Source organism: Chiloscyllium plagiosum, unplaced genomic scaffold (assembly GCF_037043375.1).
Source record: "Chiloscyllium plagiosum isolate Xiang-an unplaced genomic scaffold, Cpla_swu_hap1 HiC_scaffold_18, whole genome shotgun sequence".
NCBI lineage: Eukaryota > Metazoa > Chordata > Chondrichthyes > Orectolobiformes > Hemiscylliidae > Chiloscyllium > Chiloscyllium plagiosum.
In genome coordinates this window covers 50,111,068-50,124,937 of record NW_028270156.1, presented here as the reverse complement: position 1 = coordinate 50,124,937, position 13,870 = coordinate 50,111,068, and the positions used below count along the sequence as shown (strand labels likewise).

Here is a 13,870-nt window from a genome sequence, read left to right as displayed (position 1 = left end):
CATTAACAGGAGTAAAGAAATTAACACTTTCACAATGAAGATCATTGGAAGAAACAGAAAGGTTAGCAATTGCACAGAATGTGCAATGTCAACTCTGCAAATTCCTCCTCACCAATATTTGAGAACAAGCCAAAAAGTCAGATTGGTCTCTCACACACTAGTCAAGAAATAGGTTGACATAATGATACCATATCATATCTGAAAGACAATGTCTCAGATACCTCCATCACCATCTGGGATGTCCTGTCTCATTGACAGGATAGACTTGTGAGAGATGCATACTATAGTGATACAAACCAACAACAAACCAACAACCAACAACAAACAAACTACTACAAACCAACCGACTCCCACAGCTACCTGGACTACACCTCCTCCCATCCTGCCCCCTGTAAAAACGCCATCCCATTCTCCCAATTCCTTCGTCTCCGCCGCATCTGCTCCCAGGAGGACCAGTTCAAAATACGTACAACACAGATGGCCTCCTTCTTCAAGGACCGCAATTTCCCCCCTGACGTGGTCGACGGTGCCCTCCACCGCATCTCCTCCACTTCCCGCTCCTCCGCCCTTGAGCCCCGCCCCTCCAACCGCCACCAGGACAGAACCCCATAGGTCCTCACCCACCACCCCACCAATCTCCATGTACAGCGCATCATCCGCCGTCACTTCCGCCACCTCCAAACAGACCCCAGCACCAAGGATATATTTCCCTCCCCTCCCCTATCAGCTTTCCGTAGAGACCACTCCCTCCGCGACTCCCTTGTCAGATCCACACCCCCCACCGACCCAACCTCCACTCCCGGCACCTTCCCTTGCAACCGCAGGAGGTGCAACACTTGCGCCCACACCTCCCCCCTCACTTCTCTCCAAGGCCCCAAAGGAAACTTCCATATCCGCCACAGATTCACCTGCACCTCCACCCACATCATCTACTGCATCCGCTGCAGCCGGTGTGGCCTCCTCTATATTGGGGAGACAGGCCGCCTACTTGCGGAGCGATTCAGAGAGCACCTCTGGGCCACCCGGACGAACCAACCCAACCAACCTGTAGCACAGCATTTCAACTCCCCCTCCCACTCCACCGAGGATATGCAGGTCATTGGACTCATCCACCGCCAAACCACAACAACCCGACGGTCGGAGGAGGAGCGTCTTATCTTCCGACTGGGAACCCTCCAACCGCAGGGGATGAACTTGGACTTCACCAGTTTCTTCATCCCCCCTCCCCCCACCTTGTCTCAGCCGGATCCCTCCAGCCCGGCACCGCCTTCCTGACCTGCAGTCTTCTTCTTGACCTCTCCGCCTCCATCCTACTCCGACCTATCACCCTCACCTTGACCTCTTTCCACCTATCACATTTCCAACGCCCCTCCTCCAAGTCCCTCCTCCCTACCTTTTATCTTCTCCTGCTGAACACTCTCTGCTCATTCCTGAAGAAGGGCCTGTGCCCGAAACGTCGAATCTCCTGTTCCCTGGATGCTGCCTGACCTGCTGTGCTGTTCCAGCAATAAAGTTTCAACTTTGATCTCCAGCATCTGCAGACCTCACTTTCTCCTCCATACTATAGTGATATACAGTTGGCTCTAGGAGGCCTCAACATTGACTCTGGATTTCGTGACCTCTCATGGCATCAAATCTAACAAGAAATCTTGCTGAGTACCACCTTCCTCAGCTGATGAATCAGTATGCCTCCATCTTGAATACTGAAGAAGTATAGACTTAAATTTCCAACACCAAAAAAGACTGTGTGAAACCATTACTGATTAAGCTGGCCAAATCTAGAAGGACCTCTGTCCATGATAATGCTGGTGGAAGTTACTTTGCACAGTCCTTGTGGAGACAAAGTCATGTCATCACATTGAGTCTATTCTCCATTTTGTTTTGTGCATTATCAATATGCTAAATGGGATGGATTTGGAACACATCTAGGAGCTGAAAACTACGCATGAGTGTGCAGCTGTGGTTGATGAGCAGCAGAATTGTATTCAATTATAATGTGAATTATTATGGTCTGGAATATCATTCATTGTATTGGAATGAAGCTGAGGGATGAATTCTGGTTTAGCCAAGGGATCTTTAATATCCACCTGAACAGACAGACCGGTCAGCAAATCACTCCTCTAATAATGCAGCACTCTCTCGATTCAATTTAAATCATGTCTTCCAGTCCTGGAGTGGGCTGGGAACTTTTGACTAAGAGGCAAAGGAGCATTCAATTCCACTAGACTGACATCTGGTTAACATGAAAAACTCAGAGCCACATTAACGTTAGTCCTGCCTAACATTCTGTTTCTGTTTTTGTTTGTAACAGCTGCTTAAATAACAGCACGACAGAGGAACATCAAACCGGAAATAGTAAAGAAAAAGTGTACTCCATAAAACTGTCCTCCTTACCACACCACACTTCACAGGTGCTCTTACCAACAAGACTTTTTCACCTTTAGTTAAAATAAATATTGTATAGTAGTCTTTGGAAATAAGGTAAATTTATTAGAAGTTAAAACAAGTGTTCTAGTGACTCAGTGCCTAAATGTATTACTTATCTTGGTGGAAGGCAGTGGTGTAGCAGTAATGTAATTGTGTTTGTAATACAGACCAATATATGGGGGACTTGGGTTCAAACCTTACCATGGTAGACAGTGAAATTTGAATTCAATAAAAAATGTCTGTCATTTAAAACTAGCTTAATGGTGACCACTGTAGGTTGTTATGAAAACCCGTCTGGTACCCTGTAGGTAAGGAAATCTGTCATCTTTATTTGGTCTGGCCTACATATACTTCCCAGTCCCACAGGAATGTGGCTGATTCTTAACTGCCTTCTGAAAGGACCTCATCACTCTTTTCGAAGACAGCCCGGAATGGGTAACAGAGGCTGGCCTTGTCAGTGAGGCCCACAGCGCATGAATAAATAAAAGAAAAACTTGGTGAGAGATTGAACATTTAATCATCATAAGGACGCAATATTTAATTCTGAGTTAGCCTATTCCTGTTCAGGCAATCCATTAACAGATTGCTATGCATTTCTAAATAAGTTGTCATCTTATGAATTATTATCAAATCCATGTTCCAGGCTATCCTGTTTCATTTCAGAACTCTATGTATGAACTACAGTTAGTGGGCTCATTTTCTGACTATTTTTCCATTAGCTCAGAAGAAGCCAAGAAAGAGGAATAAGCCAAACATCCCCTCAAGTCTGCTGTAACACTTAAGGTTTAAGATCAACTCAAGAGTTATTAATTCTCATCTGATTCCCATATTCTTTGATTCACTCAGGATCGGAAAATGCTTCTAATTCAGTATTCAATATACTCAGTAATGGAACAGCTACAGCCCTATGGGATCAAAAATTCCAAAAATTCAAATCCCTTTGGGAGAAGAAACTTCTCCTCAACTCAGTCCTAAATCATAGAATCCCTATGGTGTAAAAGCAGGCCATTCGGCCATCCTCCAGACCGTTTCCAACCGGACCCGCATCCCCCACCCTATCCCTGTACCCTTGCATTTCCCATAGCTAATCCATCTAGCCTCCATATTCCTGAATACTGGGGGCAATTTAGCAAAGCCAATTGACCTAACATATACAGGAAACTAGAGTAGCCGGAGGAAGCCCTTGTAGACATTGGGGAGAATGTGCAAATTCCACACACACAGTCACTCGAAGCTGGAATCGAACCTGGATCTGCTGCTATCCACTGAGCCAGCATGCTGCCCTCATCATTATGAGATTATGCCTTTGAGTTCTAGAATCTCCAGCTGTGGAACAAAAAGCCTCTTGCCATCAACACTGTCAGATCCCCATAGAACTTATGTATTCTTCCACCCTGTTCTTATAATCTATGCTTCAACTGATAAAGGCAAGTGTCCAATGTGCCTTTTTACTGCCGTATGAACCTGTTCTGCCGCCTTCATGGATCTGTGGACAAGCAACCCAAGACCTCTCTGTTCCGCTGAGCTTCCTAGTGTCCTGCCACTCATTGAGTACTCCCTTGGTTTGCTACTTCTTCCAAAGTACATCATTTCACACTTTTCAGGATTAAATTCCTTGTGCCATTGATCTGCCTATCTAAACATTCCAATCCTATCTTCCTGTAACCCAAGACCTTTCTCCTCATTACCTGGTCATTCTTTGTGTCATCTGCAAACTTAACTATCATTCCCCCCTCCACCCCATATTCTCATCTCTATAGTTTATACATAATCACAATCAATAAGGCATTGATCCCTGTGGTATGCCACTGCACACTGGCCCGACAATCATACAATCCGCTTTCTACAACCACATTACCATTAAGTCAATTTTGGATCCATCTTGTCAAGTTACCTTGGATCCATTCTTTATCACTTTCCGAGATGGAATTTGTCAAGGGGTTTTGATGAAACCTACATGAACTGGATCAATTGCACACTCATCTGCACACCTGGACACCTAAAAAAAACAATCAAATTTGTAAGGCATAACCTCCCTCTGACAAAGCTATACTGACTATTCCTGATCAAACCTTGTCTCTCCAAGTGGAGATTAATTGTCCTCTTCTGAATGTTCTCAAAGCTCAGAGTCTGAATCGTATGCCTCAACTTTCTCCATGCTTTTCAAAGCAGAAGTAAAACATGTTGTTTCTTTCAACTTTTCAAAGACACAGTAGCCTGAATTAACAACTACAGGTTGTGTGCTAGCACATAGAAGCCAAAAACTAGCAGCAGAAAATAGGTTGTAGTTTCACACTGCAGTAAAGTATTATTTTGCAAACATGTCCACCCTGGATATGACTTTACACCAAATAAAATGCCAGATAGAAATCAGCAAAGATATAAGTATGAAATGGGTGTTTAGGGTTGAAAAGCAGTAACAAATAAATGGAAGGTCTATTACGGTGAAGGTTTTTTTAAAAACATGGATTTTCTGCTGGTGCTTGGTTCTGTTGATGCTGCGCACATTGTTGCATTTTTTGCACTCAAGATAATTTATGAGGAAGCCAACAAAGGGAGGCTGGATAAGTAAGGCTACAAAGTGCTTACACACAGCTGTACATAAGAACATAACAAATAGGAACAGAAAAAGGGCCCTCATTCAACAAGGTCATGGCTGACCTGTCGCAGGCCTCATATCTTTCCGGCTGGCTCAGCGTACCTATTAACTCCCAAATATTTAAAAATCTACCTACCTCCTCTTTCAGTGTTCTTGTACCCACAATTTTCTGGGGGAGAGAATTCCACACATTCACTAATCGAGGAGGAGAAATTCCTTCACTTAGTTTTAAATGAGTGTTTCCTTTTTATGTAAATGTGGCCCCGGGTTTGAGATTGTCCAACACAAGTGGAAACATCTTCTCAATATCTACACTGACAAGGCCCACAGAATCTTACAGCAATTTGCCAAAGATTTTAGTCAGCACCTTCCAAACCCAAGACTCTTTTTAATCTAGAAGTGTAAGATGACCAGATACAAGCAAATACCCCCATCTTCAAATTCCCCTCCAAGCCAGTTACCCTCAAGACTTGGAAATATATCACCATTCCTTCATTGTCACTTGGTCAAAATCTTGGAATTTATTTCCTAATAGCATTGTGCATCTACCTATAGCACATGGACTGCAGCGGTTAAGATAGCAGCTCACGACCATCTTCTCAACTAGTGAGTGGGCATTAAATCTGACCCAGCTAGCCATGTCCACGTCTCATGAGTGAATAAAAAAAGCTTCCTATGATCTATGGCCTTATAAATTGCAGGCCATTGTGATTGGATATGCTATGGTATGATATTAACATTAAAAATTATAGACCACGTTGATACAAAGTTGTTTGGTTTGTAAGAAGAAGGCCTGTCTTAATTTGTTTTTGCCTTTGTTCTTCCAAAGGACCTTTAAACATACTACTTTGAGGTGAAAGATAAATCCAAATTAGCTGCCTCTGATGTCTCAAATTAGCTCCAAAGCCTCTTATTTTAGCCAGCCGGAGTTAAAAACTGACAGTCGAATTGTCTCTGTAAATAGGTTAACCTGTTTTGAAAGATGAATGTATCAACAGATGAATTAGTTGAAGACCATTTGTTTTGAAAGACCTAGCTCACCCACAACATTTTAAGGCTGAATACTGTTGTTAGTAGAGCTGAAGCTCAAAGGAGAAAATTTAAAGTACTGGGTAGTCTAGGAGCAAATGGATAAGACACCGATATTGTCAATTCTTCTGAGGTGCTGCATGAGAGAGATAGTCCAATAAAATCATGCTGTATTCCCATCCCCAAACTCCATTAATAATTCCTGATCCATGATAATGATACCAATCCTCTTGTCTGTGAGCAGTGAGGTTAAAAAAAAATCAGAGCATTAAAACAATGTTTTATTTTGAAAAAGATCTTTGACTATTTTATAAAAATATTAGACTATGGAAGAAAGGTTATTTGGGTGAATGAAGAGTCAGAGGTGGCTGGTCACACGATGGAACATCAGGGATTTGTTCAACCAGATAAAGTAACTAGCTACAATTCCTGTTCTTAAGATTCTCACTGACGCATTGCCAACATGCTAAATATAATCAGTCTGTTTTTCCTCTAGGTGTTTGTTACTTGCAACGTCCAGTTATGCACCAATGCATATAATTCCACACCATGTGCCTTGGGATGTGGTTCTGACAATAGTTCACAAATGGAACAGTCGGGCATGCAGCAAGTCAGTGCAGGACCCATTTGCATCCAAAAGGAGAGTGACTCTGGTGAGAATTAAAGTCTTTAGAATCAGTTGCTTCCCACGCTGCAGCAAATTTTAATTGCCTCTTCTTAGCAACGAAAACTCCTTACTGAAGTACATTCCCTCAGGCACTCAGCCTGTTGATTTGGTTATTATTCACACACAAGCCCTGATGGCAAATACAAGTCAGTTATGCATATAGCCATATACACTGCTGGCCTGTATCCTGTCAGCTACATACCTGACACACTCATGTTCAATTCCGATGGAGTTCTGCATATCAATATAGAATCAGAAGGACTAAGACCCGCTGTAACATACCTACCATACCTGAAATAAAAACAGAAATATGCTGGAAATGCTAGTAGATTAGATAATGTTCGCAAAAAGAGATGTAGAGTTAAAGTGTTGGGTCTTTATATGTAATTAGCTAAAGTAGTCATCTTAGCTGAGGTCAATTAATTCTTTAAGGTTTCAAACATGCGACTTGTTAGCACCCTACCAGGGATTGCATTGCATTTCCCAGTAAGGGCTGGGGTACAGCTTGCCCTAAATATTTCCCAAGTTTCTTTCTAAAGAACATTGATTATAGAATACATCTTACTGTCCACATCGGTAACTTCCTCAAGTCTGGTGCTGGATGGCACAGATTGAGTTTGGCTATTTTATACACATCTGTCCAGTATGATGATTCACTTCAAAACAAAAGGAGAAGTACTTCAGAGAAAAGTAAATTTTTGATGACATTGGATATAGCCTTTTTATATTCAGCATCTGAGCTAAAACAGCTGACCTACAAATTGAGTGAGTTGTTAGGCAGTGGCTGAGTGTTACTTGATATGTAAATTGACAAATTTATCCAACCTAAGTACTGTATATAAATGATATTCCATGTGACTATGATAAAGATAAATGAGCATTTCTTGTCCTTAATCTGTCCACACCCTTTGACACAGATGGCCACACCAGTCTCCTGCTTTTCTCATCCATCTGGTTAGGAATGCCCTCACGTAGTTCCATTCTTATCTAGTGAATCATAATGAGAGTTTGATTTGCAAATTGCATTTCTTCCCATTCACACGCTACCACACTGGTCCTTCAAGGATCTACTCAGATCGTTCATTTGTTAATTAATTACCTTAGCAGTATCAACCAAAAGTACAGCATGTACTTTCACGTGTATGCAGATGACACCCAACTCTACATCTCTACCATCAACTCCCCTGATTCCACCACTTTTGTTAAATTATCAGACTAGATGAGTATACATTTTCCTCAACAAGGTATTAGGAAAACCAAAGCCGCCTTCCCTCAATACTAAATCAATTCATCTCCATGGCAACTGTCTGAGCTTCAGAGAGACGGTTTGTGTTGCATTTGACCCAAAGGTGACACAAATGTGCATCATTACTAAGACCATAAGTGAAAGGGGAAATAAAGGATTAAAAATAAACTTTTTACAACTTCATATGTGAAGAGTGACAATAGTTATTAACGTATTATGCTTCAAATTTGATTCCAGGATGATGGGAATGCCTTTCCACCAAAGTTATAAGTAAAATGACTTTGGACAATTCCAACAAATGTCTAATGGGTATAGTACTTTCACCAACTTGGCATTTTCATTTTCATGTAGGTCAAATATGTGGCTGTGTGATATGAAGATGTCATACCAATTTGTTGAGTTTACGGAATTTGAATTTCTGCAAATATGCAAACTCCTACTTATAGTTAAGTGTCTGGATTTCACATTTAGAAATGACACATTTTCCAAATCCACAATGGGGGATGAGACAGGGAGAAGAGAAGGAACCTAGTTTGAATCCCTAAATTCACATCCTGTGACAACTACAGTCAGTTTTCTTTCCAAATGTACTTCCATTTAGAATCATAGAGATGTACAGCATGGAAACAGACCCTTCGGTCCAACCAGATATCCCAACTCAATCTCGTCCCACCTGCCAGCACCGGCCCATATCCCTCCAAACCCTTCCTATTCATATACCCACCCAAATGCCTCTTAAATGTTGCAAGTGTACCAGGGTCCACCACTTCCTCTGGCAGCTCAAAAGTACATTTTGTTTTGCACATTTTACTAATTTTGAAACAGGCTCTGCTCCTCTGAAAAAGGCAGATTGTGTTAGCATTAGGGTTAGTTGACCTATATCATAGTTGGTCTATATAGCTGTCACAAAACCATAGAATTTAATTACTGTTTTCTTTTTAACCAAAGGTCCTAATTATGCTGCTATCACTGTTGGCCTAACATTGGGAGGCACTGTGGTCTATGTCGTTCTCATCTTGTTGAAGAGATCATTCGTGGGACTACATTACAGGAGTGTAACTAGACGTTCCAATCGGACTAGATCATTTTGATGAAAGAAACTGAACAGAGAAGCACTGGAATGTACCTGTTTTGACATCTGTTCATTGGTACTCACCTCCTACAACTCCCTCTACTGGCAGTTAGAGGCCTCATAACCTACACTGGGTGATGTCAAAATCACTTTTGCTCACTTTGGATTTTGAATGGATTTGTGTTTTACTTTCAGGGTCTGAACTCATTTTTAAATTTTTGCATGGGTCTAAAAGTAAATCTTCACAACACTAATCTTTTTGCAGCTTGAATCTATTTACAGTTCAATAACAGAGAAACTATGTTTCATACGGAGCTGCAACAGGAGAAAATGACACTCCAACTCCCGCTTCCACTCCACCAAGGACATGCAGGCCGTGGGCCACCTCCATCGCCCAACTCTAACTACTTGACGCCTGGAGGAAGATTGCCTCCATCTTCCACCTTGGGACCCTGCAACTCCACGGGATTAATGTGGATTTCAACGGTTTCCACATTTCCCCTCCCCCCACCTTAATCCCAGTCCCAAGCCTCCAAATCAGCACCTCCCTCTTGACCTGTCCATCGTCTTTACTATTTATCCGCTCCACCCTCCTCTCCGACTTATCACCTTACCCCCCACCTGCAGCTAACTTCCCTCAGCCCCACCCCCTCCCATCTATCTCAGTCCCCAGGCCAACAAGCCTCATTCCTGATGATGGGTTTATGCTCAAAACATCAATTCTCCTGCTGTGCTTTTCCAGCACCTGACACTCAACTCTGAGCTGCTCCAAACTCTGAACTCAAATCTTGCTTGCACTCATTCAATGAAAATCCCGTCTCACTGTTTCTTGTGAAAGGACAGTAGTTCTTTCACCCAGATTAATGTACAAACAATAACCAAAATTGTACCTGGGCACTGTTGCATTGTGGAAATTTGTTCTGAATAAATCAGTTACACATGTCCAACTTTGCCCACATTTTAAAACTTCTTTGGCTATTAAGGGCCAACTTTGGGAAAGGTGCTGTATTACTTTATTGCATAAAACATAAATTAAACCAGATAGACCACTTGACATTAACCTAAGCAATGGAAATGATGAGAAAACCTAGTCCAATTGAATCTGCAGTCCTCCCTACTAACATAGAATAAAGAACAGCTCAGCACAGAAAAGGCCCTTCGGCTCAACACGCCTATTTAGAACAACAGAATGCTGTTCTAAACTAAAGACCTTTTACCTCAAGGCAGTCCATATCCTTTTATTCCCTGCCTATTCATAGATCTGTCAAAATGTCTCTTACATATTGCTATTGTATCTGCTTCTACAACTCCTCTGGCAGCGTATTCTAGGCACCTACCACACACTGTTTGAAAAAGTAAACTGCCTCTCACATTACCTTTAAACTTTTCTACTTTTATCCTGAACCTATGTCCCCCTGTAACTGACATTTCCACCTTGGGAAAAAAAAAGACTGACTATCCATGCCTCTCTTAATTTTGCAAACTTCTATCAGGTTACCTCTGACGTTCAGGTGGAAACAAACCAAGTTTGGCCAATCTCTCCTATTGCCCCTTAGGTCCCTTTTACATTTTTCCACTCTCACTTTTAACCGATGCCCTCTAGTTCTGGGTTCCCTCATCCCAGGGAAAAGACCTTGTCTATTCACACTACCCATGCTCCTCATGATTTTATTATAAACCTCTATAAGGTCACCCCTCAGCCTCCGACAGCTCCGGCCTATTCAATCTCTCCCTATGGCTCAAACCCTCCAATCCTAGCAACATTCTTGTAAATTATCTACCTTAATGCTTTTTGAAGTACCCAACACCACCACCTTATTTATATTGATAGGCTTTAGAATATTAATGCCTCGCTTTACTCTTACATACCCTCTCATGTCAAAATTGGAAGAGCTGTCCCATAGATTACTTAAGCAACAGTCTGACAAAGCCCTACACACAATCATATTTTGCCATGTTCCAGACATCATCATCATCATACCTAGATTTATACTGTCCCACTAATAGGAAAGACCCAGTATAGGTGGCAACAAAGTGGCACACAATCAGGAGGCGGTTTCCCTAAGAGTCTGCAACATTGACCCCAGACCCATTAGGTCTAATGCTATCAGTTCAAACATGGGCCAACCACTCCAGTTGATGAGTCATTACTCCTTCATGATGAACACTAATCGTAAGCAGCACAAAAGGCTCAAAATGTACTCCGAGTGAGGAATTACAATATCTATAACCAAGAGTGACTTGGCAGCACCATTATTGACCAAGTTGGATAAGCTCTAAAGGACATAGGGCATAACTGTTAAAATGAGTCTGCAGCAAGTGGTAAGGAAACCATGAAAAGGCAAAAGCTACCTGATTTTGTTTTCACAAATCTACCATGACAGTGTTGCTACGAGTGACCATCACACAATGCTCGTGGAGATGCCATCCAGTCTTCATAATGCAGATACCCTCCATTTGTGTTGTGTGGAAGTACCATCGTTCTCAAAGGAATAGATTTTTGAATAGATCTCCGACATCATAAATGTGGGTATGAGACACTGTGCGCCATCAACAGCAGAATTCTATTCAGCCGCTGTCTGTAACTTCATGATTTCAAATATCTCCATGCTATTACTACTATCCAGCTGAGAATCAACCCCTGGTTCAATGGAGAGAGTGTGCCACTAGTAGCAGGAGTCTACCTAAACTGAGGAGTCAACATGCAGAAGCTACAGCACAGGGCTGCTTGCATGCCAAACAGTGAAAAAGCAGGCAAACAGGCTAAGTGATCCCACAACTGACATTTCAGAACTAAGCTCTGCAGTCCAGCCGGTTATGAATAGTGCTGGACAATGAAAGAAACTAACAAAATGATGAGGCTCCATGAATATTCCCATCCTCAGTGATGGGTAAGTCCAGCAAATCAAGACTAAAGAATTTGCAAAAATCTTCAGCCAAAACTGCCAAGTATTTAATCCATCTCAGCCTTGTCCTGAGGTCTGTAGCGACATAGATTACAGTCTTCAGCCGTGAGGATCAAAGGCCATGGGTTCTCAACAAAATTCTGGCAGTAGTAGTGAAGACTTGTGCTCTGGCACTTGCCACAACCCTTGCAAACCAGTAACAGCTACAACACAGGCATCCACCCAGTGGTGTGCAGAATTGGTCAGGTATGTCCTCGGCATAAAAGCCAGGGCAAATCCAATCCAGACAATTACTGTATGATTAGTCTACTGTCAATCATCAAAGTGATGAAAAGGATTGTTAACTGTATTAAAAAAATGCTGGAGATCATCTCAGCTCTGAAGAGTCATCTAGACTTGAAATGTTAGCTTGCTCTCTCTCTCTCTCTCCATGGATGCTGCCTGACCTGCTGTGATCTCCAGTTTTTGTTGTTTTCAGTATAGATTCCTGTATCTGCAGTAATTTGCTGCTACATTTTGTCAACTGTATTACCCTACTCAGCAATAAACTGCATACTGATGCTCAGTTGCATTCTGCCTGGACCTCATTACAGCCTTGGTCCAAATCTGGACACAAGAGCTGAACTCCAAAGATAGGTTGAGTGTGACTGCCCTTGGCATCAAAGCATTTTACAAGAGTGTGGCATCAAGGAGTCTGTCAACAGTAGAGTCAATAGGAATCAGGGGAATCTCTGCTAATTGGAGATGTACAAGCACAAAGAAAGATGGCTGTGGTTGTTATCCGCCCAAGGATTTTACTCTAGAGATCCTCAGAGTACTACTGGAGCAGGTGGGACTTGAAACCCTGGTCCAGAAGTAGGGATACTACCACTGAATTACAGGGTCTTGTCCTCGGCTCAACATTGTCCAGCTGTTTCATCAATGACTATTATAAGGCATATACATTGATGATTGCTCATTGTTCAGCATCATTCACAGCTGCTCAGATACTGTCATCATCCAAGGGTGTTAACCAAGCTTGATCAATGATAAATTACATTCACACCACACAAGGGATGATCTTCACAAACAAGACAGAAACTATCTACCCAGACATTAACATAACTCATTATGAATTACCTGGGGATTACTGTTGACAAGAAACTGACCAGAATCAACCAAATAAAAACAGGCTACAACAGTCTGAGGCTAGAAATTCTGCAGAGTTTGATTCAACTATCTCCCCAGTGCCTGTACACCATTACAAGGCACAATTCAGGAGTGTGATGGTGCAGCTCCAACAACACTCAAGTAGCTTGACAAGCCTGGACAAAGCAGCCTACTTGCTTGGCACCCATCCTCTGCCTTAAATTCTTGCTTTTCACCACTGACTATGGCAGCAATGTATACATTCTACATGACATACTATAGCAACTCAACATGGCTCATGTGACAGCATCTTCCAAATCTCCAATCTCTACTGCCTGGATGTCAAAGAGCTTCAAGTAACCACTAATTGGAAGTTTTCTAAGCCGCATATTATCCTGACTTGAAATAAAATCACTGTTTCATTGTTGATATTAGATCAAAATTGTGGAATTCTCTTCCTACTAGCACTGTGGATGCACCTATACCCTAAAACTGCAGAGATTCAGAAAGGCAAGCCATCAAGTTCTCAATTAGGGATGTGCAATAAATGCTGTACTGCCCAGTGAAGCCCACATCGCATAAGTTTTTTTTTTAAAATGTTTTCTTGCCAAAATAGAGGCAACTAGACTAGACTTGTACTCTCTCATGCTTTCTATGCAAGCTATGCTGTTCAACCTGTGTTCCCATCAAATACAGTATTAGCCATAAACAATAAACATTTGCTGCACTTCAACAACAGTACAGAGTACTGTCGTTACTTTAGTTGCATCTAATTAACACCATTGATTTGATGAAG

The 13,870-nt window shown here is 42.0% G+C and overlaps 1 protein-coding gene across 2 annotated transcripts in view; it reads left to right on the top strand.

The window, feature by feature from the left end:
- The window catches only part of LOC122557859 (uncharacterized), a 37,679-nt gene extending 24,015 nt beyond the window's left edge, over positions 1-13,664 (top strand). For both annotated transcript variants that reach the window (XM_043705993.2, XM_043705992.2), the window contains 3 exons: positions 2,312-2,411; positions 6,552-6,708; positions 8,917-13,664. In XM_043705993.2, the coding sequence (XP_043561928.2) occupies positions 2,312-2,411; positions 6,552-6,708; positions 8,917-9,059 (400 nt within the window). In that variant the 3' untranslated portion in view covers positions 9,060-13,664. The remainder of the gene's footprint in view (positions 1-2,311; positions 2,412-6,551; positions 6,709-8,916) is intronic.
- Positions 13,665-13,870: the final 206 nt, after the last annotated feature.